This window comes from Maniola jurtina, chromosome 21, assembly GCF_905333055.1.
Source record: "Maniola jurtina chromosome 21, ilManJurt1.1, whole genome shotgun sequence".
In the NCBI taxonomy this organism is placed as follows: Eukaryota; Metazoa; Arthropoda; class Insecta; order Lepidoptera; family Nymphalidae; genus Maniola; species Maniola jurtina.
Genome location: NC_060049.1, coordinates 1,990,273 through 2,017,730, shown reverse-complemented (window position 1 = coordinate 2,017,730; position 27,458 = coordinate 1,990,273). Strand labels below are relative to the sequence as shown.

Below are 27,458 nucleotides of genomic sequence, written 5' to 3'. Positions count from 1 at the left end.
CACTGCTATACCAGTTAAGTAGGTAACTACAGGTCTAAGACAAATAATCAACTTCTAAAATAGTTAAAAGTACCATGACATCCATTTCGTAACATTAATTAAAATCAGATAAACAAAACGTTTTACTTTCTAAATCGTTGATATAAAATAATCATTAATTTTCAGTCTTTAATTAAGTATTACAATCAGTCTTGATCAATATTTCTTTTAAATATTTAAGTTATATATAATAATAATCTCACAATTAATGTCAAACATAGAAATATTAATAAAATAAAAAACATCAATCTGACAAGCAGTTGTGGCAAACATAAGAAAGTTCCCCACCAGTGCAAGCTTCATGAGCCCAGTTGTGGCATTCTAGACACTGCACCCATTTTTCTTTGGCCCTGCTGTTTGAAAATGGCTCTAAGCAACAAAGGCAATAGGATTCCTCTTCTTCTGCACTGTCTTCGCTTCCTTTTTGTTCTCTCTTCTTGACAGTCTTGATCTTTTTGGTTTTAGTGCCTGGTTTTGATTTCTTTCTTGTTTTTGATTCTTCAAAGTTAGGTCTTTTCACCTTTTTCTTAGCAGTTCTAGCTGCTTCGATTGCAGCTAGTTCATCCTTTACGGGAGTGTCTGTTAAAATAGCGGATTTCACTTTGCGTCTATTTGTTTGATTACCTTTCCTTGGTGGGGCTTTAGGCAAGGGTCTAAGAGTTTCAGGTGAGAAAGGAATTGCTGTCACTGAAGTATGTCGTGATGTAGATGCTACAGGTATTATATCTTCAGTGGTCGAAGGCATCGTGATACTATTAAACATTACTTCAGATATCGTCAGTTCAGGTGAATTCTTATTAGGGTTTTCTGCAGACTTGGGTACGTCTTCTGTTTCGTAGCCGATTTGAGGAGGAGTAGCTGGTAAATTTAAGATTGATGGACTTGGTGTACGAGAATCATGTAATATATCGTTTCTAAGGGGACGTTCCTCACTTGTGGCAGAAGTAGGACATGGCGCGAGTTCTTCACTTCTTGAAATTCCCACTAAGCTAGAGCTAGATGGACCAGGACTAACGGAAGTTGCCAAAGGTCGATCAGTAATTTGACTCGGAAGGTAATCGGTTTCTTGGAATATTTCAGTGTTAACTGGCCAAAGTCCAGTATGGATGAATCCGGAAGATATATTGCGCGGCGTGACGGCTATGTCAAACGATGTTTTAACTATGCCAGGAATATCATAGATGGACATTACTTTTCCGGGATTTGACCGCATCCAATTGTCGCAGGCAGTGTTAACTGCCTTTTTCACTGGACCAAAAACGGCTCTGTCCATCGGCTGCAACTTATGGGTGCAGTGAGGTGGAAACGTCAATAGAATGATGCCATTTTCTTTGCAGAACTCGATGTTTTTAATGGCTGTGTGTGAAGCGTGGTTATCTAATAATAATAGTGCTTTATTTTCTTTTGATGGCCTTATTTGGTCTTTGAAAAAGTTAAGAAATGTGTAGAAGTCTTCTTCTTGCATCCACCCTGACCCATTTGCAGTGCCAATTGATCCAGTAGGTCCATCGCGAATAAAATGGTCATTAAATCGTTTCCGCGGGAAGATGAACATGGGGGGTATGTGATTCCCAAGAGCATTCCCTGCTAGTGCTATAGTAACCAATGTTCCCCTCTCTGCGGAAGTCATGGCACTCACTTGTTTCTGTCCTCGTCGGGCAATGACGCGGTCTGGTCTCTGAACAGTTGTAATGCCAGATTCGTCAACGTTCCATATATCCTTCCCTTGCAACTTGTGTTTGTCAACTACTGCGGTATAATTTTGAAAAAAAAGTTTCACGTTTGTTCTATTAAAACTCGTAGCTCGAGCGATACTTGTAGGTTGAGGTAGTCTCAGAGAAAGAACAGGATGACGTTTCATAAAAGATCGAAGCCAAACCTCTCCAGCCATTTCGTGCTTAGTCCAAGAAGAAGGAATTTTTTTATTATATTCTACAGCCAACCTATAGGCAAAAGTTCTGGCTTCCTTAGTTCTAAGGCCAAAGTTAGCAGCAGCGCAGTTTAAAAGATACTCACACAGTACCTTCTCCTCTGCAGCTGTAAAAACAGTCTTTTCCGGATATCCAACCGTTGGAGAAGTTGCCGTTTGGTTAGCTTCATAAGCTTTTTTTTTTCTTAATATACCTGTAGAGGGAAGTATGGTTCAGGTTATAGCTTGAAGCCGCGTCACGTAGACTTTTCTGTCGCAAAGTTACTTCTTCTGCTGCGAGATCATATATTTCGCGACTCGCCATACCTCTGTCAGTCTTTCTTTTATAATCAGTAGGCATTCTGAAACAAAATAAACAAATTAAATCACCAAAACATCATTTATATCTTCTGCCCGTTATTTATTTACTCTGTCTGGTATAAAATTGAAAACGAGGAGAGTTGAAACAGCCTGTTTCAAATCACCTCGGTAAGAAAAATCCACCCAGTTTGTATATTATAATCCACAATCAAGAAGCAAATGCACAGAAATCAATTGTATCAAACATATATAATGAATCTTTAGTTAATAAGCTTTGGAAACATATATAACTTAAACCAAAATACAAAACCCTTATCAAAATATGGCCAACGTAAAAAATCGTTAAAAACTTACTTTTCTCGATTTTTGTCACATGGCACGCAGAACTCCATAACCGCGCGTCTTACGCCACTGACGCGAACTGCAGTGTTGCCAGGTGAAGTTTTCACTTTACCCCGGGCCTGGTCTCAATTTACCCTAGAATCTATGTTTTATAAAAAATTTACCCTAAATGATTTTTTTCGTTCTTTACAAATAAAACAACACATTATATTTTATTCTTAGTAGGTATTTTATTATTCGCACATAACAATAAAAGTATCCTCTGCATCACTATCTTTTTTGTCATACATGCTATTATTAAATTTGTCCAACATTGTTTTTGAAGGAGTGAAGTTAACACAAGACTTGTGAAATATTTTTAAACTGTATCTTAGAGTCATTATGCTCTGTATCATAGGCAGAGATAGCCTATTTCTAAGCTTGGTTTTGACGACTGAGTATAGAGAAAAGGCCCTTTCTACAGCTGCATTAGATATAGGCGCCGATAAAAGAGACAATGCTAATTTAGAAATGTTAGGGAATCTTTTATTACCCCCAGCATCTGTGTCCCGGTTAACCTCAGCCCAAAAATCAGTACAACGCGTCGTATTTTCCCAAGATTTGTTTTGCAAATTATTCCATTCTATTTCTATCTCTTGTTTAGAACCATACACTTCAGCCCGTTGAATATTTTGTAGTATTTCAACTAATGTAGGTTTCACTTGAGAAGTGGCTATTTCTGGAGACAGTTTCGACATGGATTTAAGGAATGCGATCTGTTTTGGCAACCTTTTTTGTAATTCAGAGCACAAAATAATAAGAAAGGTTTTGCATCTTTCACGTACGTCCTCTTTGTCTCGCCTGTCTAGTTTCGATAGCGCCTCTTCAACTGTGTAGCCAAAATGCATTGCTGATACATGAATCAAATGCTCCTGAAAATCAAATGATGGATATTCTCCATCCGTAACAGTTTCGAGCTTCCGAGGTATGACAATAATTTGCAGGATACTTTTGAATAGCATTAACAAGTCTTCTAAAAGTTTCGCTGGATCGACATCGTCACTTTGAAACAGGCAATTAACTTTAGTAACTTGACGTAGATGAACATCTAAGAACGTGAAATATGCATGGTAAGCTCTGCATTTCATGATGTCATACAATTTTTCCGCCATGAAACATTTGTCTTCAGTCTTAGCCATCATGAAAAGAAGCTTTAATTCCTCCCATTGGTCGAGTAAAGTACGTATAGCATGAGAACGTGCTAGCCAGCGTGTTCCGCAAAATCCTGGTATTTTTTTAGGAGCTCGACTTTCATTCATAATTTCGTATAAGTCTCTGTAGGCGTCAAGACGTTTTGAACTATACGAGAACCAGTTATGGCATTCCCGAATAAAAAATTCCAGTTGCCGGGGCATACTTTCCGAAGCTTTCTCTGCACATAAATGTAACGAATGGCAGGTACAATTAACGATAATAATATCCGGTAAGTCTCTTTTCAGCAGTGCTGCAACAGAATGGTGTTCACCAATCATTACGTTAGTACCATCTAGGCCAATTCCTACCAGCATTTCAAGACGTAAGGCGTCCTCTTGCAAAGTATTTTTTATGGTTTCATAGATGGTTGTTGCATCGCATTTAGATATTTTTATATATCTGTAAAAAGTTGTTATAATATCCTGCTTAATTTTTGAAAAATACCGGATCATAATGCACAGAATTTTATCCGTTGTTATATCCGTAGTTTCATCAACAATAAGTGAATATGCAGCATCGCCAACATCTGATATCATTTCTTGCATCATTACTGGACCAAGAACGTTTTTTATTAGCATGCTGCATTTAGTTCTGTGTATTTTTAACGTCCCCAGTACTTCTGATTTCGTATCTAAAGATGGCAGGATTTCACCTAAATGATCTACGTTTTGAATAGCACTATGTTCAGCTATATAAGCAGCTATCTTTAATTCCGCAGTTTTGTTAGTCTTTGAAACTGTTTTTACAAAAGGCAATTGCTGGCAGGACTTAGCCGCTTTATCTAATGACACAGCTTTCATGTGTTTTTTACTCTTTGCGTGATAATTAAGTTCTTTCTTGTGGGGTGCTAAAGTCACATTACAATATTTGCACCTTGCATAATTTTCACCAGTGGGGTCAGGACAAATCCAATCTAGAAAAAAAAAACAAACCATTAACACCAACACCACGAAAAGTATGTAAAATGCAATCATCGTTGTCCATCACCATCACTAGGACCACCATCCATAAAATGTGGGTAAATTTTGCAACAGGCAACCCTTAGACAATCAAAGATACAAAGTTCCTTCTAACTAATGATTATGTACCTACTAACTTACTAACAATCTCAAATTGCTCAATTAGATTAATTAAATTATTACTTTAAGAAAACTCAACTCACCTTTTAAATTTGGGTCATACTCCCATTCTTTGCAATATTTTTGTGCATACTTTTTTACACCTGAACGCGTAACACCAGCACTCGATGACGCCATTTTTTACAATAAAAACAACCAAAACACTCGCACGAAAAGAAAGAGCAAACAATAAAATAAGCTTGAGACTAGAGAGGGACACAAAGTAATCGGTGCGTTCACAAAACGGAATTTGTAATGGGCGCGTTCGGAAACGAAATAGTTCAGTTATTTTTTTATTGATATTGATTGTTTTACCCCAAAAAATACCCTAGGAAAATTCATACCCTTAAAATTACCCTTCTCGATTATTTTTACTCTAAATATAGGGTAAATTACCCTAAGTTGGTAATAGTGGCGAACTGACGAGTTAGCGGGCGGAGGGAAGTGATTGAAAAGCGATGTTGCCAATTCGCTAACGGTTTCTCATTCTGAGAAATCGGTACTGTTTCAAATCACCTTTGTTTCAAATCCCCTCGGTCTCCCCTAGTAACACAAAAGTGTCTTCAACCTCAAACATAATCTCCATGAATGCCAGTAAAAAAAAACTGTACTTCATTATTTCTGACCAATTAGGTAGAGACTTTGGCTCCTGTTTGAGCAATTATGAGGAGCATTCAGTGATAAATAAATGTTTTAAGGGCAAGTTTTGACTAGGTACCTATCTAATTATTAGTTTTAAAAAGGAAAGCTTAGAAATGAACACTAATGGAATCATAATGATTGGGGACAGTGTAATTATAAATATGTACATTATAAAAAAAAAGTTGAGAAGTTATTGTATTTACATGATAAAACTCATAGAAAATTTTTATTGCCCTTCCTTACTCCAATACACCGAATAAGGAAATGCTATACATATTTATTTTGACATTTAAATAAGTTTATAAGTTTAAATTGATTGCATGATTGCAGACAATTTCTATCTGCCTAAAAAATGTAAACAACATGTAGCTTCATTATAAGCATAATAATCTAATTCAAGATACATGTTGTGTTGTAGCAGTCTTTTGACTATTATACAAACTGTACTTCTAGTACTAATATTTCTGTCATTGACTCAAGTAATAGTAAGCCTATTACCTGTTTATACTAGATAGGTACTAAGAAAGGTAGCTCTGTAAACTGAACATTGTACATCAAAATCCATACTTAATATTATAAATGCGAAAGTGTGTCTGTCTGCTAGGTACTTGGTACAGGGTTAGCTTATATCCCGGGGACAGACATAGGCTACTTTTTATCCCGGAAAATCAAAGTTTCCCGGAAAATCAAAGGGAATCACGGGATTCCCAAAAACCCAGAGGGGTTTTTGGGAATCCCAAAAACCCAGAGGGGTTTTTGGGAATCCCGTGGGAACTCTTTGATTTGAAATCCTTAACTGATTTGTATAAAATTTGGTGCAGTGGTAGCTTGCATCCCTGTAATTGATATGGGCAACTTTTTATCACAGAAAATCAAACAGTTCCCACAGGATCTTAAAAAACCTTAATCCACGCGGACAAAGTCGCGGGCATCCTCTAGTATACAATAATATATAGTCTCACAGCAAATAAATAATTAATTTGATGTTGTATCTGAGGCATGAATAATTGGTGTGATGGATATAGAAATTAGAAGATATTGTATAGGTTTAAATTCTTTTATTTCTTTTAAGAATAAAAATGAAGTTAACTAAAAATAGAATTGAGTATTAGCCTGATATTTTATATAATACAATACTTACTTAAAATAAAGTTTTTATTTATTACAACACATGGCTATCTTTTTTCAATATTATTCTTACTAGTCTTGGAAATATATAGCTTTAAAGTTTTCTGTTAGACAAAGAGAGCGCTAATGAAGTGTGACATCACAAGACAGTAGCTACATACAATCTTCATTAAAAAATTGGTTTTAGAAAGATACAACCAAGTAGCATACATGCTACATATAATAATGAATGTCAATAATTAATTTGGCAACAATCAAATGACCAATTTAAATCAAAGTAGGGAGCAGTGTTATTTTAAAAATTAAAACTTGAGTGAAACTTTTTTGTCCTAAAATTAGCAATATTTTAAGTATCATAAAATAGTAAGTATAAAGCAAGGAATCAACATAAAGTTTTTGTACAAGTTGGCTGTGGCTAGTTACCACTTGATCGACAAAGGCCTACTGCCAAGCAATTTAGTGTTCCGGTAATTTGAGGATAAACTTATTATCCCCTTCCAAGTTAGTTAGCATCCACCTAAGATTGCATCCTTAACACTATTGAGTCTGACCTCTACTTTGCAGATAGTGCTGAAGGAATGATTCAGCAATATCTGCTAAGCGATTCAGTACATTGGTTCTGTTGTTATCCGCCTCTATTCTTCTGCCTTCATTTGCCACCCGTCTTTCCTCCAATTGAAGACGGCGCTGTTCAATAGCCGCGAACTCCCTAGCTTCTCGATCGAACGGCGTTAGCGTCCGCCTTCGACGCGCACCCTCACGTCGTCGGTGAGGAGATGGCTGCGGTGATGGAGGTGGGGTGAGGCTCGGCATGTAGATGTGTGATGTGTCAGGAGCTGTTGGCTGTAATCTCCATATTGCTCTGTGCCTCTTTTTCTTTCGAGCAGTAATAGGACTCACAGTTCCTATGGTCACCAAAAGCATGGTTAATAGAGTTTTCACTCCATTTGTAAAGCCTGTTATTGCGTCCGGATTATCTTTTTCAGATTTATACTTTTGTATTGACGCAATAACAACCTTACGGATACTCATAATTTTTACTTCTGTCAGTGTTTTTCTGTAAGACAATGCATACTTCGTGTCTTTAGTTAAAGTTCTCCATTTGTTGCACATGTTGCGGAGCATGTGGTTTCTGCATTCTATTTTTTGTACAGTATGACTTGGGTACGGATTACGCGCCAGGATTTTTGCGTATGTAGCAGAGTCTCCATCAGCAATTAATCGGCCATATATAATGTTGTACATCGCTACTGATGTTTCAAATCCGTGACAAATTATTTCAGACTCCATACCACTAGACGGACCCGAGTAATTTTTTAAACAAACGTGTTCTGGGGTCGCAAGTTGTTTTTTCTCTGCTCTAGCACACACTAGGCAGTATTTGTTTTTAATTCCTATATATAATACTTCACCAAACCTGCGACCTACGATTGCTGCGGCGCCCGATAGTGCTTTGTAGTTATTGCCATAGGATCGCGAGGACCAACAGGCATCGGCATATGGGTAAGGCCGTAAAATTGGCCTCATGTGACATAAAAGTAACTTAAAGGTGTGTGGCTGGATAACTTAAAAGTAACATAAAAGTTTTGTAAAGGGACGTCTCCAATATAAGAAAAAACTCCTTTTTGCACAATCATTTATTTATAGCTGTTTAGAAAAGAAATAATAGTTACTTATTTTGAATTTACGAAATCACTTACACATTATATTATATACGATAACTAATTTACAGTTCAAAATAAGTTTCATTAAAATCATCTTTTAATAGGTATTCGTTTTTTTTATTATCTTCTTCGTTCAATTCTATAGTTTTCACAATTATTGACAAAGAAGGAACAGTATCCGTGTCCATTTTCTTCGGGGTAGTGAATCTCAGTGAGGGTTTTTTTATAGTTTTAAGAAAATTAATAGTGTAGTTTGTATCTTCGTCTTTGGTGTGTATTTCGACTACACGTCCTATATAATATTTCCAAGTTTTGCGAATGTAATATCTTACTAATACATATTGATTAATTTTAATCTTCACATCACTTTCATCATAGACTTTGGTATTTTCGTTTTTGTTAGCTTCTACAATACTAATTACTCCTGAGTTCTGTCTTCCTTCTTCTTTGATTTCGTTTGTTTTTATAGAATCTTTTATGTCATATCTTGCTTTTCCTTCAAAGTCTTCTTCAATATTTTTGGTTTGGTCTCCTTTATTCAAACTACTGAAGTATGTTTTTCTGTTTTCTTCGAAGTCTTTAGTCTTTTGGTTTTCAGTCTTAGTCTTGATTCCTGAACTACTAGCCACCGGGTTTTTATATGGATCAATATTTTCTGTGCTTATGGGAACATCTAATGATTTTTTCAATGAACAAAGGTCAAAATTTGAGTCCACTTTTTTAAATTGTAGTCCACCACATCGTTTCAAATCAAAATATCTTTTATTCCATGGTGAATTTCGAATATCAGATAAAATCGTTACGCCTTTTTGAGATGCTGTTTTTTTTTCAATTTGTACTTCTTTAATTTTTTCATCTATATTTTCTACCAATCTTCTTACTTCTAATCCTTCATTTTCAAAATCAGTTTTACCTGAACCCTTTTCTGCTCTTTTTTCTTGTCTTTCTCTCAAAATATTTTCACCTGATTCTAAATATTCTTCTTGATTATTTTCGTCTAATTCTAAATATTCTTCTTGATAAGTTTCAGAAAAATGTGTAGCATCACTGTCATCTAAATATTCTATTTCAGTACAATCAGACTCAGTGGTGCTTGCCGTGCTTTCCCTTCTCTTTTTTGTACCAACTTTACTTCTCTTTATTGTATTTAATTTGCATTTTACAGTGTTTCTTGGTTGTGCGTCTTTGTTGATTTCAAATCTGTGTGTTTTTGTAGAATAACAATCACATTTGCCACTCATATTTTTGCAAAAACAACTTAAGTTTCTAAAATTCACAGCATTCTTATCTTTAAATATTACTTGATGAATTTTTAATGTATTAGGCAGAGGTTTTAGATTTTCTATTAGTTCTTCTTGAAGTACTTTTATATCCTCTGGTGGAATATAAAACATTTTTATAAGTCCCTTTTCAGAAAGGACTTCATATGCGGTTTTCGCATCGGGAATATCTTCGCCATGTGCCACTTTTGAGTCTAAAGTACGCTTGACTGCACCACCAATACCGTCCGCGGCACCTTTTCCATGTGCCGCCTCAAAAAAGGACCATGTGGCATGCTCAAAGCCGTACGTTTCAATTTGGCTCAACAAGTAAAAATTTTTTTTATTTCTGTACTGTGATGTTGGTCCGTCGGAGAAAAAATGTAGTGTGTCGACTTGAGGGTATGTGATTTTCAAATATTGTAATATGGGTGTCAAATGAGCCCATATGGCTTCAGGGCTGTGTACGTTTGCGGGGGATATTGAGCAAAATGATGTAGGTCTATCATGATCCTTGATGTAAAGAACACCAGTGTGCAGAGTTATTTGCACTTTAGAAGCTCCGAAGTGTAGAGCTTGTATTTCTGTATGCAACTTGCAAGTATAATTTTCGGAAAAATCTATGTGAATGACTGTTTCATTGTCTTTTAAGTTGGCTATGCAAAATTTGTAACTTTTATATTGATGTGATATATTGTACGAATGAATAAGAAAATTCTTCATATCAGAGTGGAATGCATTAATCAAGTCGTGTATAGTTCCTTCTCTAACCGTTTTTACCATTTTCTTTGTTGTCTTTTTGTGTCCCTCTTCACAGTACTCGTGCTTTTTTAACATCCATACTGGCCATACAATTTCTTCATTCAGGTTGATCTGATCTTCAGTAATAATGACTTTGTCTTTACAAGATTCACACAAGCCATACATACAAGTATTTGATGTTATATCACAAACAAATTTTGATGTTATTTCACTGAGGTCATCGCTTTCGAGGATCGTTAACTGTTTTAATTTTTTTACCATGAACGCCATATTAGAGTGTTTTACACAAGCACATGTATCACGGTCTGAGATTTTAGGTTTGAGTACGTAGAACGGTCTATATTTCTTGAATGTGCTCAATGAAGCCTTTCCACCTTCCGCAACATATTTTTGATGTAATTTTTTTATATGTTCCAATAGATATCTTATCTGTCTCTTTATTTTATTTTTTGTTCTATATTCTTTTTTGCCAGCAGTTGCACGACTATTATCGTCTCGATCGTAAAAGTTTTTGATTTCATTGAATAGTTTCTGTTTGCGTATTTTCCTGTCTCTGTTTGTTCGAATGTTACTTTTGAGCCCTAGGGTATTTTTGAGTTTTGTTTTTAATTTGTATTTTTTCACTACATCGTTAGTTACAATTTTTTTAATAGTATTCTTTTGTGTACCATCAGATTCTTTATACTCGTTCCTTAGTGATTTTACCAAAACATTATGTTCTAAAATCTTCTTTTTCACTATTTCTTTTTGTTGTGTGTTAATTTTCGGTAAATTTTCCTTTATAAAGCTCTCTGTTTGTTTCATAGGTGTAACACTGTCGCTGTCCGTTTCTTGATTTTCTTGATTGGTTTCGGTCTTCTTAAATTCCAGGAATGCTAGATTTAGTTCATCTAGTTTTTTGGACTGCCGATAAAAATTTTTTCTTAGTGCATTGAATCTATTGCGCAATATTTTATTTTCTTTTTGTAACTCTTTATTTTTCCTACGTAATTTATATTCTATATCTTTTTGCGTTTTTGCTGGCTTACTAATATCAACCTTTGCTTGATCAGCTTGTTTTTGTCTTTTCCTTTCTTCCTGCCATTTCTTTCTTCTTTCTATTTTTTCTTCTTCTGTATATTGACTTACTTTCTTTTTATAGTACCGCAAAGCGCACTCAGCAGTCTTCTTTTTCATTTCGTCATATTTGATAGGGTTCTCTCTTTTCAGCTTTTCCCGGTATTTTCTTTGTCTTTCCGCAGGTGTAAGTGGCATCTGTAGGTACAGGAAAAAAATACAAAAATTTCAGTTAGGTAGTATACTATGGCTGCATAGCCTCATGGAGGCTCATTCGATTCCACTTAAATATATATATAAATGAAAATGAATCGCCTAAATGTTCGCAAAAATGTGTGCATAACTCTAGAACGACTGCACCAAATTAGATGATTCTTTTTTTGGTATGTTTGTAATCAGAACTAGGTTTGTAACGGGATCAAAAAGAAAAACAGGATCAAAAGGATCAATGGGATCAAAAGGATCAACGGGATAAAATTTTAATATGTACTCGGACAAAGTCGGGCGGGCCGCTAGTAGTATTCATAATTATTAAAGATTTTTTAAATTAACTTCATTCAATGCACGTAACTTTTTATTTACCTAATTGATAATTATAAGTTTAATTATTTTTTAAAGTTTCTATATGAATAAGGCCTTACATCACTTTTATGTTACGTTACTTAAAAATGTGACATAAATGTCACATAAAAGCTAACCTCTCGTCAAAACATTTTCACTTTAACGGTTAAACGACAAGAATAAAAGCACGTACACAGCCTCTAGCTATTCTTCAAACATTAGATTCATCAAAATAATAAGTCTCCTATAGTAAATGAATACAGTTTTACCTTTATTCAGATGGAATCAATTTATAACTAACAAAAATGACTCAATTCCACTCGAAAACAAAAGCTCACTGCTACAAACATGGCCGACGAGTGAAAAAACGTAGCATAGACAAGTAGACTAAGGTGTTGCCATATTAAACAAATGAATTCTGCTGCTCAAATGCTAAGTTTTAGTAAAAAATATCGTAACATAAAATACGTGACTTAAAAGTATCAGTATCCGTGGACACGATGTTAATGTACCAGAATTTTATGATTTGATTATTATCTAATCCTGCCTGATACTGTAATTTTGTAGAATAGGTATTAATTTATTCATAAGAACTTTAAAATGGTCAAATACAAATACAGCAAAAATTCAAAATTGATACATATGGCCCCAGGGCGAGTGTGGGACATTTTATTTTGTATTGAAAATATTGTGATCACATATTATTTTTATGAAAAATAATTAATTATAATATGTTTTGAGAATGTTTGTATAAATAACCTATTAGAAAAACTATTATACAAAGCTAAGAAAAAAGAATTTTATAGGTAATATATAATTATTAATTATTATTAATTATTTATTTATTATTTAAGCAACAAAGGCCCACAATATTATGTTAGTAAACATCTTAACCTATGTTAGTAACTAAATTATAATGTAATGTATGTTAGTAAGAAACTTATTCTATGTTAGTTAATATAATTAATATACCTATTAACTAATGCAGACATCCAGTGCGCTTTGAGAGCGCTGTCCTGTCTGTCTGCTATCACCTTCAGGATAATGTTGGGACTTCTCTCCAGCCTGCTTTTAATTGAGGCGATCCGTTTCCGCATTATTGCGAAGAAACCGTCTACACGGTTCTCCGCAAACATACCGGACGCGCTACAGTATCGAGGCAGTCCCAACATTATTCTGAAGATGTTATTATACTGGACTCGGAGAGCGTTTATAGTTTTTTGGGTATAGTCAACCCACAGACTGCACGTGTAGAAGCTCTGACAAAAGGACTTGAACAAAGTGACCTTAACTTCTTTTGTGCAACGTATAAGATTTTATTTTATTACTTACCGGACGCTGGAGCTAATATAAAATAATCCATTTTTATCGGCCTTACCCATATACATCTATGAGTGGTGTACCATCTTTACTTAATTTTCCTTCCGCTATAGCTGCATCACGCTCTCGCAAAGCTGCTGCTGCCATGGTTTCAATAGCTGTTGATTCCCATTTTTCATAAACCATGTTTTGAATATCAGCATATGTTGTTTTAGTAAAGATAGGTACATCCATACACGCTGTAATTTCCTCAAATTGTGAATAGCCGATACCTGCCGAAGTAATTCCTGTAACCTGAAAATGAATGCTTTATGGGATGAGACTAGAAATGGAAGAAGTGGCGACGATTTAGCCAGTGCATTAATTAAAATCTTAAAAGAAATAGTAAGTGCTTTACCAGATACAGTGACAAAACTGATACTATGGTCGGATTCGTGCATCCCTCAAAACCGAAACTCTCATAATATAAGCACTGCTCTTATAACATTTTTAAAGTCGAATCGAAAAATATAACAGAAATAATCCAGAAATTCTCTGAACCCGGCCATGGAAACGTTCAAGAGGTGGATGCAGTCCATAGTTTGATTGAAAGAAACCTAATACACCAAGAAATATACAGTCCATTATCTCTACTACGTGCCCTAGATAAAATCAAATGTTCTAAAACTAATTTTCACATAAATGCAGGATCCCGATTTTTTGTCATTTCAGTCTGAAGCTAGAAAAGGTTTCCATCAGATACCTTATAAACAAGTCAAGTCAATAACATATTCTAAAGAAGAGTGGTATATTATTAAATATCAAACTTCATTTTCTGGAGCAAAAGAGACAATTGACATAAGAAAAAAAATATCACTATTTTAAGTGAAATTACTCGTATCATAAAAGAGGCAAATAAAACATTAACGAAAAAGAAAATTGACGACATTCGGAGCATGTTCAAATAATATAATATATTGATATCAGTAGTGTTGAATTGGGGATCCTGTATCAAAATCCATGGGGATTTTGGATCACTCTCGCTAACGCTCGTTCGCTACGCTCACCGTGATACAAAATCCCCATGAATTTTGATACAGGATCCCCAATGTAGGCTACTGTCCACAACAACACATTAAATAAATGGAGTATTCCTAAATCCAAGCAACAATTAATCACTATCAACAGTGAGACAAAATCCTCAATGACTAGTTATTGCGGATCCTATATCATACGCCCGCACCGCACAGTGGATGATATAATACGATGAGTTCGACGAGACTGCGGCATTCATAAGAAATGCGAACGAGCCCATATGCATGATAATTTTACGTCTAAAAGTTTGCTCTCGCATAGTTAACCATTTGATTTGTTGCGCTCAAATTATTTTTGTATATTGATCGTGTTTCTGCTTGATCCGGCATTGCTGTATTCATTAGTATGAATTTCGATCGATTGATTCGAGGCTTGCGCATACTTATAATAGGTTGGATAAAGGTAGACTCTTTAAATGTTTATAGCTCATCAGAAATATATTCGTATTACATTAACGATTGCTTTTCCACATATCGGACATAACATTTTATCCAACGATAAAGCACATTTAGTACACGTTATAGCATGACCACATGGTATATAACACGCAGCTACTTCTTCTACAAGACAAATTTTGCAGCAAAGTGTTTCTTTAATATTTTCAACACATAATATGTTTCTGTCTGCAAAAGAACTTATTATATTGTTATTTACAAATTGTTCAGATACTTTTGATGCACCACAAACATCTTTGCTATCACTTTGTAGGTATGTTTCACCCTTCACAAGTAAAACATAGGGACAGGACGGAAACCAGCGTGCGTGCTCCGACCATGGATGATCTTCGATGCCCCAGTCTTTGAGCCTGCCATCACAAAAGTAACAAATCACGCGATCACTATCTCCTGTATAAAAAAAACCAGCATCAGCCATTTCTTGAGGTTTTTGATTTAAATCTTGAGGCCAGGTATCAAAACTTCGCAATCTTGCGATTTGAGTTGCATAGCGAGGATATTTAGGATATATTAACTCCATTCTGATCTACAAACAATGAATTTTGGATAAAGATTTATTAGTAAAAATATATTATAGCAGATTTCTAGTAAGGTGTGCAAGCTTATCATACATTATTATTTATCGAAAATTAATTCTTTAATGATGAATTTAGACACATTTCCCGCTATTTAAATATATTTCGATTGTTATAAATACTTTGATAAATAGAGATTAATGGACGAAAAAAATACGTACAATGCGTACTAATATAATAAATTCACTGATGCCCCCACGACTTCATCTGCATGGATTTAGGTTTTTAAATCCTGCGGGAACTCTATGATTTTCCGAGATAAAAAGTTGTCTATATCTCTCCAGTTCTTTTACTATACCCACGAAAAATCATGTCGATTCGTTGCTCCGTTGCGACGTGATTGAAGGACGAACCAATAAACAAACAAACAGACACACTTTAGCATTTATAATAAGTATGATTAGTGATGCAAAAAGGCGTCTGTCTAAACTAAAGACTAACGGCTGAATCTTGCCGAAATTTGATACACAGACAATTCACATCTTGGAGACGGATCCAGGATATTTTTTGACGTCGAAAATTAAAGGATTTCCACTCAAGTTTTAAATCAAATTCGCAAGGAAGAAGATTGAAGCATCAAATAGGAGCAAATATTATTAGACCTTTCACAAATTTTATACCTACCTATGGAAAGTAGTAAAATGTATAACCTTTTAACATTTTAACTATCGCGAGTCCGACGCATACCATTCCTTTTACGGTTAGATCTCAATTCACTGCGTAACTATAAACAACAGCGTCTTCCATGCTTCAAAATCGAACACCTATAGCTGATGCGGCAATAATTTATACGTAAGACAGTGTTCATACGAATGTATAAATCTAGTCTGATTACTTTCGCAAATATAAGTTTTATGTTGTGATGATTTAGTGTTTAAAGTTACATGCGCAAATGTTTAAATCTAATTTATTTCAATCCATTTCGTTTATTATGAAAGAGGTTTTAGAATTCGAGCGTATAAATAGGTCGATCCTAAGCGTCACCATTCCTTTCTTTCCGAGTTTTGGATACGACGACAACAACAGTCGAAATAAAGTATGTAAGTATTTTTATTTTATATGTTTATTTTTGAATTAAGCAACTAGGTACCTATTGAATTTTTATTTGGAGTTTTCATGTTGATAGTTACTTAAATTGTTTTTCAGGGCCTCTTCATCTTTCATCAATCCATTTGACGAAGACGAAGACCCCATCGCTTTGGTGCAGCCCCCATCAACATCGAAGTCTCTTAAGAAGAAACGTGAGGTGAAGCGGAAGAAGACGATCAAGAAAAAGGAGGTGACTTCTTCTGCTCCGAAGAATCCGTTCGAATCGAGCGGATCGGAATCTGAACCCGAAACGTCTCCAAATACACCTACGAGTCCATCTGTTAAGCGGAGGAGGTTTATTACCGAATCTGAGGTGAGTTGTCTTATTTATATTTTATTGGATTAAAGCTTTTAAAAGACTTCCCAATAAGAATGTTGTTAGGCAATTGGTCTGTATATAAATTTATGAATATAGTTTGTTAAAGTTATTATTTTGTTAGGGATCATATCCGAAGGGTACCAGTGGGATCCTATTACTAAGCTACCGCTGTCCGCCCGGACGTCTGTCTGTCAGCGGGCTTTATCTCATGAACCATAATAGGTAGAGAGTTGAAATTATCGCAGATGATACTAAATTGAATATTTTTCAATTTCAGGATGAATCTACTAGCAAGCCAGTGCGCGCTGCGAAATTGAGAAGTTTTCTCAGTCGGCGCGTTGCGTCGGGGTATACATCCCAATCAGACCCATCGAAGAAAGGCAGCTACTACTTCGAGCTGCGCGTCTACAACTCTGAAGAAGTGGAGAAACTCGCGAACAATGAGCGTTGGAAGCATGCCATCTGCACACTAAAACTTGCAACTGATTTAAATTCGGTGGTATGGAAGTCCCTCACCAAATTAATTGATGATAGTAAGGCTGAACTAAAAAATATTCAGCCCATTTTATACCCTGCAAATGAAAATAATTTCTAAGATAAATTTTGAAAATTAAATTTTGTAAATCTTAGAAATTATTTTCATAAATAAATTCAAAAAATATTTCATCTGCAACATATTGTATATAATAAGTATGACAATTAAATTACTATCTTTATGTTTGTGCCTGTAAATATTTTTTAACGTGTTTTTTTTTACAGAAATTACAAAGCCTAAACCATACAAAGCCTAGACCATACAAAGCCTAGATCATACAAAGCCTAGACCATACAAAACCTAGACCATACAAAGCCTAGACCATATGAAACTAGAAATATAAAAACTAGAACCATATGAAACTAGAACCATATAAAATTAAATTAACGTGTTTTTTTTACAGAAATTACAAAGCCTAAACCATACAAAGCCTAGACCATACAAAGCCTAGATCATACAAAGCCTAGACCATACAAAACCTAGACCATACAAAGCCTAGACCATATGAAACTAGAAACATAAAAACTAGAACCATATGAAACTAGAACCATATAAAATTAAATAAAAATGTCTAAATGTTCATATCGAAAGATTTGAAGTTGGGATATTAATAACGTGATACTTACAGCCCTTATACTCTTACTAAGTCTGCACATTGTCTGAAAATAACTAGATTACTTTATTTTAATACAGTCATCTCATAACTATCCAAAATTTAAAATCTAGAACTGAGAAACTAGAACCATACAAACTAGATACTTGACATGTTTGAATGTTGATATCGAAACATCGCATTACTTCCATTCTATTAATAACTGTTTACTGTTTATTAGCCAATAGCTTGATTTATTATTTAGCTGTATTTCCTTACCGATTTTTTATACGCAGAATATTAAAACCAGAACTGAGAAACTAGATACTAAATAGATAAACAAGATAAGCAATTCTATGAAATTGAAAATGTTTTTCTGCAAAGAGTGTAACCTTTATGTTAAAACATCTATATCGTCACATAACAGAACAAATACTCATAAATCTAATAGTTTATTTCAATCTAGATATGAGAATGTGCAAATTATAAAAACGGCTTTTAGAAACAGAATAGTCAGTTACAAAGTAAATCCGACCTCTACAACTTTAGTTCCAGAGAGTTTTTTTTCACAAATATTTAAAACCACACGCGAGATCATAAATATATCTCTAAAGAAACACACTGCCATTAAAGTAAATTTTGAGTTATTTGTTTCGTATATTTTACCAAAAAATTTTGAAAAGTCTATTAAATCTTTCAGTACTAAATATGGTATTATAGTCCAAAGTACTGATATTGATAATTTTTTATTACAATGTGCTCAAAAGTTAACTTGCAAATGCGCAGAATTCGAACAGTCAGAATCTGGTTGGACAATTGATTCTATCAGTCATTTGGAGATAAATATTAATAAATATAATCCTCTGAAAGGTGGATCATATTTGGCATTACCATCACATATAAGAAATACAAAATCATGTCTAAATATTCATAATTTCGATGATTGTTGCTTTTTATGGTGCATTGCTGCTAAAATGTATCCTACAAAACTTAATTCCAATAGAGTTTCATCATATCCTCATTATTCATTGCTTTTTGACATAAGAAATATGACATTTCCTCCGGGAATTGAAGATATTAAAACCTTTGAGAAGAACAATCCAACTATTAGTGTAAATGTTTATGGGTTAGAAGCCAATAATACAGTTACAGGTCCTTTGTATGTGACTTTAGCTCGAAAACTTACCCATGTTAATTTATTATATATTACTAAAAATGACAAAGCCCATTACTGTTTGATTAAAGACTTTGGCCGACTTGTGCGAAGGCAATTAACAAAACACAAGTCTAAAATATTTTTATGTGATGAATGTTTTTTATATTTCGCAAATGAACAAAAACTACACAATCACGATTGTGCTAAAAGACAAACTGTACTTCCAGAAGATGGTAGTAAGTTGCATTTTTCAAACTATGAGAGAACTCAAAGAATTCCTATCGTGATATATGGCGATTTTGAGAGCTTGCTTTGTAAATATTCAAACGAAAATAAATCTCTTTATACTGAAGATATACAAACACATGAACCATCTTGTTTCGCTTATTACATATGTTGCCATTCTAAACCTGAGCTTAATGACTTTGTAAGCTATCGCGGACCAAACTGTGGTAAAAAATTTGTTGAAAGCATTACGCGAGATGTAAAAAGATTGCACGGTATTTTAAATACAAATAATCCAATGTTTCCTCTTACTACCGAAGAGTTGACTTCATATAATGAAGCAAAAATTTGCTGCATCTGTAAAACAATGTTTAAAAAATATGATATAATAGTAAAGGATCATGACCATTTTACAGGTAAATACCGAGGCCCTGCTCACAACACTTGTAACATAAATGCAAAAAAATGTACGTTTATACCGATCATTTTTCATAACTTGAGTGGTTATGATTGCCACTTATTTATTAAAGAATTATCAGAAATTACCGGAAAAACGAGCTTGATACCAAAATCTAAAGAAAAATATATATCATTCACAAAATTTTTACCTATTGATAAAACAAATGCTGCTCAACTGAAGTTTATCGATTCATTTAATTTTTTGAGTTCGGGTTTGGATAAACTGGCAAAGAGTCTTCATCCGAATGATTTTCAGCATATGCGTGTATTTATTAAGGATGAACACTTATTAAATTTGGCCTGTAAAAAGGGTGTCTATTGTTATGATTATATGGATGCATGGGAGAAATATAATGAAACAAAGTTACCAAAACATTCGATTTTTTTTAATAAACTCACAGGTGAAAATATTTCCATTGAGGATTACGAACACGCTTTAAAAATATGGAAAACTTTTGGTATAAAAAACTTAGGAGAGTATACAGATTTATACTTACAATGCGATGTCTTATTACTATGCGACGTTTTTGAAAAGTTCAGAAATATGAGTTTAGACTATTATAATTTAGACCCCTGCTATTATGTATCATCTCCATCTTTAAGTTGGGACGCAATGTTGTTATATACTAAAGTTGAGCTTGATTTGATTTCTGATGTGGATATGTATCAGATGTTAGAAAAAGGTATTCGAGGTGGTTTAGCCCAGTGTTCATTGAGATATGCTGAAGCAAACAATAAATATTTACCATCCTACAATAAAAATGAGTCAAGTACGTACTTAATTTATTTAGACTGTGTCAACCTTTACGGTTTTGCTATGATGCAAAAAATGCCAATGCGTGACTTTAAATTTTTAAATGAAAATGAAATTAAAAATTTTGATGTAAGGAACATTTCTAAAAAAAGTCAGTGTGGATATATTCTCGAGGTAGATTTATGTTATCCGGATAATATTCATGATGCTCATTCAGACCTACCATTTGCTGCGGAAAAATATTCTCCTGCTCAAAATCAAAGCAAAAAATTGGTGGCAAATTTATATAATAAACATCGTTTTGTTATTCATTATATGCACTTGCAAGAATGCTTAAAGAATGGTTTATTGCTTTTAAAAATATACAGAGTGCTATCTTTTTATCAGGACAACTTTTTAGAGCCTTATATTTTTTTAAACACAAGTCTCAGACAAAATGCCAAGTCTGATTTTGAGAAAGACTTTTTTAAAAAGCAGAATAATTCTATTTTTGGAAAAACGATAGAAAACAAAAGGAAGCAGGTTGACGTAAAACTAGTAAACGTTTGGAGAGATACTACAAATAATACTAATAAATTGAATGGAGCGGAAAAATATATTAGTGCACCACATTTTCACAGTTTATCAATTTTTTCTGAAAACTTAGTAGCTATTCAATTGAAAAAAACAAAAATTGTCTTAGATCGACCAATATATATTGGATTCACGATTCTTGAACTGTCGAAAACGCATTTGTATCATTTTCATTATTCGGTCATAAAAAGAATCTATGGAAATAATGTTCAGTTATGTTATACGGATACTGATAGTTTACTATATCTTGTAAAAACTGATGATTTTTATGAAGATATGAAAGATAACATTCATTATTTTGATACTAGCAATTTTGAAGATGATAATATTTTTAATATGCCGAAAGCTAATATGAAAATACCTGGATATTTTAAAGACGAAATGGGAGGAGAAATCATTTCTAAATTTGTTGGTTTACGCGCAAAATTATATTGTTTACTTTCTGAGAAAAAAACTATCAGTAAAGCAAAGGGTATCACGAAGCCTGTGACAAAAAAATTAAACTTTGAGAAATATAAGAAAGCCTTATTTTGCAATGAAAATATAAGAGATGATATGTTTGTCATACGATCAAAAAATCATCAGGTTTTTACTCAGAAAATTAATAAATTAGTATTAAATAGTGATGATAATAAAAGGCAAATAATGGAAAATGATTTTAAAACTTTGCCTTGGGGGCATTACAGCACGATTCTTTAGTAAAAATATTATGCTAAGTACCTATGTATTTTACAAATTTTTATGTGTCTAATTTTAATATTAGTTTTAATGGTAATTTAGCATTTAATAAATTTGATTAAGTTTACCACAGTGTTTTATTTCAAATAAAATCACAACATATTTTATATTCCCTTTATTAATTCAACCAATTATTTACATTACTTCATAAACTTAGTACTTAACATAAGATTAACGTATTATAAAAACTTACTACTTAATGGAAAATATTCGGACTACAACTTACTTGCATGATATGAAAATATAAAATATACTTTATACTTTAATTAGAACTCATTTATGCTTTTTATTTTTACAATCGCAAAATAACAATAAAATAATATTAAATTTAACTATTCAGGCACACTTAGCTTTTGTATAATCCTATTAATTAAATCTTCTGTAGCATCCATCATATTGTCATAATTATCACTCACTATGTACTGTACACTCAAATTAGTCTTTGCACTGTTCTCCTGTTCTTTACTATCAATTTCAAGTATTTCAATTTTTATAATGTGGCTTCCCTTTGCTTTATTTTTCCGTATAACAAAAGATGAATCTGGAGCTGGTGAAATCACATGATCTATTTTTGGAAGCTTCTTTTTTAAAGACAATTTATTTTTCTTTTTTATGGTTTTCAAACTGGTGTTATTTTCAAGTGTTTCATTATTTTTTTGCTCACGTAAAGCTTTCAATCTATTCTCTTCTTCTCTTTCTAAAATAGCATCCAAGTCTTGAGCTCCATAAAATGGATTATTCATACTTGTGTTTCTTTCGTCATCCGTGAAATAAAAGTCCGACATGATGCTGTAACAAAATACAAAATTTTATAAATATAACAATAAAACAACATTTATAAAAATATCAATAAACAAATTCTAAAATAGAAAAGAATACAGTCAAAATATTATATAAGTAATTTTTTTCACTAACCAGAAGCGAGTGAGTTCCTTGCGTGAGAAGATCTGGGAATGAAAATTGTTTAGTAACAAATCTATGGAGTCAAGTTTTCAAAACAATTGTATATACTTGTATGACATTCGTCCGCATTATGCAATCTCTAGCGACATGTTAGAACCTGTTTAATATTAAGTTCTTACGAATTTCAATTTCATACTATTATCACAAGGTTTAAATTAAAATGTATACCTACATTTTAATATAATCATCGACAAATAATAGTGCGCTAGACAAGTGCGAAGTGAAACACGAATGTGATACCTACAAGCAATACCTTAAAATTTAAATCAACTAGCAATAATATGAAGTTATTTAATAAGTTGCATTTTTAAAATTATCATCAATCAGTAATATGAAGTTGATAAAACAGGCTGAATCATTAAAAATAAATTATATAGATGTTGAAACACCACCACCATGCTTTAGCCGACATAGTAAACTTCTACCAAACACAATTCGATGCATAATTTGCGGACCCTCCAACTGTGGGAAAACAAATATTATGATAAACTTATTATTGCACGAAAATGGACTTAAATTCCAAAATGTTTATATTTACTCAAAGTCCACTTTTCAATCTAAATATTGTTTCCTACAAAAAGTTTTTCAAAATACTCCAGATGTTAAATTTATTATGTTCAAAAATAGTGAAGAAGTTATTTCGCCAACTGAAGCCTTAAGAAATTCTATTTTCATTTTTGACGACGTGACTTGTGAAAATCAAGTTAATATTCGAAATTATTTTTCGATGGGCAGACACAAACAAATTGATTGCTTTTACTTGACCCAAACATATTCAAAAATTCCTAAGCAATTAATACGTGACAATGTTAACTTTTTAATTATTTTCAAGCAAGATGATATAAACTTAAAACATATATATAAGGAACATGTTAATTCTGATATGAGCTGGCATGTCTTTAAACAATTGTGTGCAAGTATTTGGAAAGATCCGTTTATGTTTTTATCAATCAACAAAGATTGCGAACTAAATAACGGTCGGTACAGAAAAACATTTGACATATTCGTGAAATTCGACTAACAATTTTACAATTATATACCACATACGAGACACAAATTTAGTCAGTCAAATGAGAGCACTGGTAAGAATACCTACCCATATTTAATTTAAAAATGGAAGCCGTTGTAAAGAAACAATTAATTAAATCAATTGAAACCATCAAAAAGAAAGCAAAACAAATGCGTGAAGAAGAAGATGATTTAGAACTAAAAAGGCGCAAACTTTTTAAATCCATAACGGATCCATTAGAATCCATAGTATTGCAAAAAAAAGAAAATAAAAACAATAGTCACCATGATTTACCAGATACATGTTCACCTTCAACTTCTGATAAAATTAAAAACATAGAAAATGATGATAAAAATTATGTAACACCAAAACCAATAACTTCTACCCAAAATTTTGAAGAAATCGAAGAATTCTATACTCCATCTCCAACGCCTGAAAAAAGCAATGAAATCTATAATTTGAATGTACCTTTTGGTGTACGTAATGAAAATAGTAATTTAATGATTGGAAATACAAAAGTAACATTTTCAGATGGTGATGCTCATAGCAAAAATATGATGGCTAAAATAGGAAATAGATCCTATGAAGTAACCCCAGGTTTGGCAGAATTATTATTTCAGAGTAAACCAGATGTAAAGATTGTATCTGATCAAGATAAATTAGTATATAAAGATATTTTATGCAATACTAGTGCACATAGGAGAGATTATAACCCTACGAATCAGATTAAAGGCGATAAAGGGACAAAATATACTAAAATTGTGAAACCTCTCTTTACTGATAGTGAATTAAAAGAAAAAAAACAAGGTGGTTTTATGCCAACTCTTAAAACTTTGAAAAAAAATACAGATTTCATATACTGGGATGATCCGAATGAGTTAGTAGATAGATTGAAAATTTTAATTGCTTCAAAAGATGCTGGCAACACTAGTCATGACAATGAGATTATATCAATAATTGAAGAACTTAAAGAAGCTGGTATAATAAAATAAGTATATAAAAATAAAACCTGGTTACATTTTTGCTTAGTTCTATAAACACTGTTGAACATGAATGTCAACAAGTTTGGTCATCATGTACACAAGAAACTGAAAATGGATAGCTCTGCCTTAGAAAATATCTTTGATGCTCAACATAAAATCATCAAACATGTTGGTACACCCATTGACCCAAACGACTGTGCTACTAAACTATATGTTGACAAATTCTTAGATGGGCTCTATATACGATTAAAAACAGTAGAGGAAACATTGTTGCAGTTAAAATCAGAAATAAATAGTCTAAAAAGGAATATAGAAGGTGTAAGTCGTAAATTCAAAAAATGAGCAAAGATAGTGTAGTAAATGAAATACATAAAAATGTTAGGAAAAATTTTCCTCGAAGACATGTTATACTTAAAGACATTGATGATGTATGGCAGGCCGATTTAGTTGATATGCAATCATTCTCAAAAGATAATTCACAATATAAATATATTTTAACAGTCATCGATGCTTTTTCAAAGTATGCATGGGCATATCCGCTTAAACTTAAAAATAAAGAAACTGTGACTGAAGCATTTAGTAAGTTACTAGAAAAAGGTCGTGTTCCCAAAAATCTACAAACTGATTTAGGAACAGAATTTTATAATAGTTGTTTCAAAAAATTATTACAAAAATACGGTATAAATCATTATTCCACTTATTCCACTAAAAAGGCGTCAATAGTAGAAAGATTTATAAGAACGTTGAAAACTAAAATGTACAAGCAATTTAGCTTGCAAGGGAATTACAAATGGAATGATGGAACCCTCGAGCACATCATGAAAAAATATAACTCCACATTTCACAGAACAATTGGTACAGCTCCAGATAAAGTTAATGAAAAGAATAAACAAAATATACTAAAAAGATACAGACTACTACAATTATCAGCACCATCGCAGAAACGTTCAAAATTCAAAATTGGAGATTATGTAAGAATAAGCAAATACAAAGGAACTTTTGACAAAGGATATACTCCCAACTGGTCAACTGAAATTTTTAATATAGCTCAAGTTCAAAACACTCATCCAATTACTTACCTTCTAAAAGATGCAAGACAGCGACCTATTTTAGGATCATTCTATACTGAAGAATTACAAAAAACAAAACATCCTGATATATATCTTATTGAAAAGGTTTTAAAAACAAAAGGAAATAAATTATATGTCAAATGGTTAGGTCTGCCGCCTAGTGAAAACAGTTGGATAGATAAACTAAATCTTTTATAAACACATTTTATGTTAACAACTTTCAGTCTCTTATTATCTACGATACTGAGCAGAGTTCTCTTTTATTAAAAATGGAGAAACAACCATCCAAGCGTAAAATGACTTTGAGAAGAAAATCTAACAATTTGAAAACAAGTAATTCTGGTGCTGGTTTTAAGAAAAGCTTTAAGGATATTGTATCTCGCGCGAAAAAACATATCCATAAATTGAAACCTAAATGCAAAAAAGCTGCAATCGAATTAGCTCTTGCTGCTGCTAAGGAATTAGCAGCGACATCTTCAGTTAATGTACCGCGTATAATACCCATACCAAAGACAGGTGGGGTTTTGCCACTAGTCCCCATATTTGCAGGATTGTCTGCCGCGGGCAGCTTAGCGGGTGGTACTGCTAGTATAGTGAAAGCAGTCAATGCTATTAATTTAATGAAAAAAAAATTTCAAGAACTAAAGAGACATAACGAGAAGATGGAAACATTGTGTATCGGAAAAGGATTATTTATAAAGCCCTATGGTAATGGTTTGGGAATATACACAGCAAAGGAAAAAAACTGATTCGGCGGCTACCTAATCGTGCTCTAAGTAACTTGGATATTCTAAAAATTTCAAAAAATATTCCTTATTTCAGAGGTGTATTTATGAGAAATGAACTTCCAAAATATCCTTTTAAAAAAGAGTGTGGTATCATCAACTTAGATAGCTCTGAAAATCCTGGAACTCATTGGGTAGCCTATGCAAAAATAAATAATTACATTGAATACTTTGATAGTTATGGTAATTTGAAACCGCCTAAAGAATTTGTAAAATATGTGGGAGCGAATATTAATTATAATTATGACAATTATCAAGGATCTAATTCTTATAACTGTGGCCATCTATGTATCAAATTTCTTATTAATTTTTGGAATAAAAATTGAAAATAAATAGATGATACAAAAATATGTAAGCTCATTTAACCATCATGTCTATTACACTCACGATCGTGGGTGAAAAATCTATTCTAGAATCATTTTACGCCCCTCCTCTTATTTTGGAAGACGAATATGAGTGTGGCTTAGTATATTTTTCTGCATTTAATTCAATTCCAAATGTAGACTATAATAATAATGTGTTTGAATATGGAGAAGAGAAAAAAAGAATTCTTATTCAACCAGGTGCTTACGATTTACAAGATTTGTATGAATACCTAAAAGAAAGAGTTGAAAATTGTGAATTACAAATAAAATCTAACATCAATACAATGACATGCTCTTTGTACTGTACTGAAACTATAAACTTTAATTCAGAAAATAGTATTGGACCTATGCTAGGTTTTTCTAACGAAAAACTAAAAGCAAATAA

The 27,458-nt window shown here is 33.0% G+C and overlaps 3 protein-coding genes and 1 long non-coding RNA gene across 4 annotated transcripts; all 4 read right to left on the bottom strand.

The window, feature by feature from the left end:
• Nucleotides 1-283: 283 nt before the first annotated feature.
• LOC123876536 lies at nt 284-2,642 on the bottom strand. The gene is made up of 2 exons (XM_045922843.1): nt 2,624-2,642; nt 284-2,310 (listed from the first exon to the last, which is right to left on the bottom strand). The coding sequence occupies exon 2, from the start codon at nt 1,928-1,930 to the stop codon at nt 284-286; it is 1,647 nt and encodes a 548-aa protein (XP_045778799.1). The 5' UTR covers nt 1,931-2,310; nt 2,624-2,642.
• A 51-nt stretch (nt 2,643-2,693) lies between these two features.
• Nucleotides 2,694-5,381, bottom strand: LOC123876380. Its single transcript, XR_006798340.1, has 2 exons — nt 5,307-5,381; nt 2,694-2,753 (listed from the first exon to the last, which is right to left on the bottom strand). It is a non-coding gene; the product is annotated as an uncharacterized LOC123876380 (long non-coding RNA).
• LOC123876336 lies at nt 2,817-5,309 on the bottom strand. The gene is made up of 2 exons (XM_045922563.1): nt 5,007-5,309; nt 2,817-4,757 (listed from the first exon to the last, which is right to left on the bottom strand). The coding sequence occupies exons 1-2, from the start codon at nt 5,098-5,100 to the stop codon at nt 2,845-2,847; spliced, it is 2,007 nt and encodes a 668-aa protein (XP_045778519.1). The 5' UTR covers nt 5,101-5,309; the 3' UTR covers nt 2,817-2,844.
• Nucleotides 5,382-7,580: 2,199 nt separating the features above from the next.
• LOC123876534 lies at nt 7,581-12,421 on the bottom strand. The gene is made up of 2 exons (XM_045922842.1): nt 12,304-12,421; nt 7,581-11,671 (listed from the first exon to the last, which is right to left on the bottom strand). The coding sequence occupies exon 2, from the start codon at nt 11,669-11,671 to the stop codon at nt 8,459-8,461; it is 3,213 nt and encodes a 1,070-aa protein (XP_045778798.1). The 5' UTR covers nt 12,304-12,421; the 3' UTR covers nt 7,581-8,458.
• Between the last annotated feature and the right edge of the window lie 15,037 nt (nt 12,422-27,458).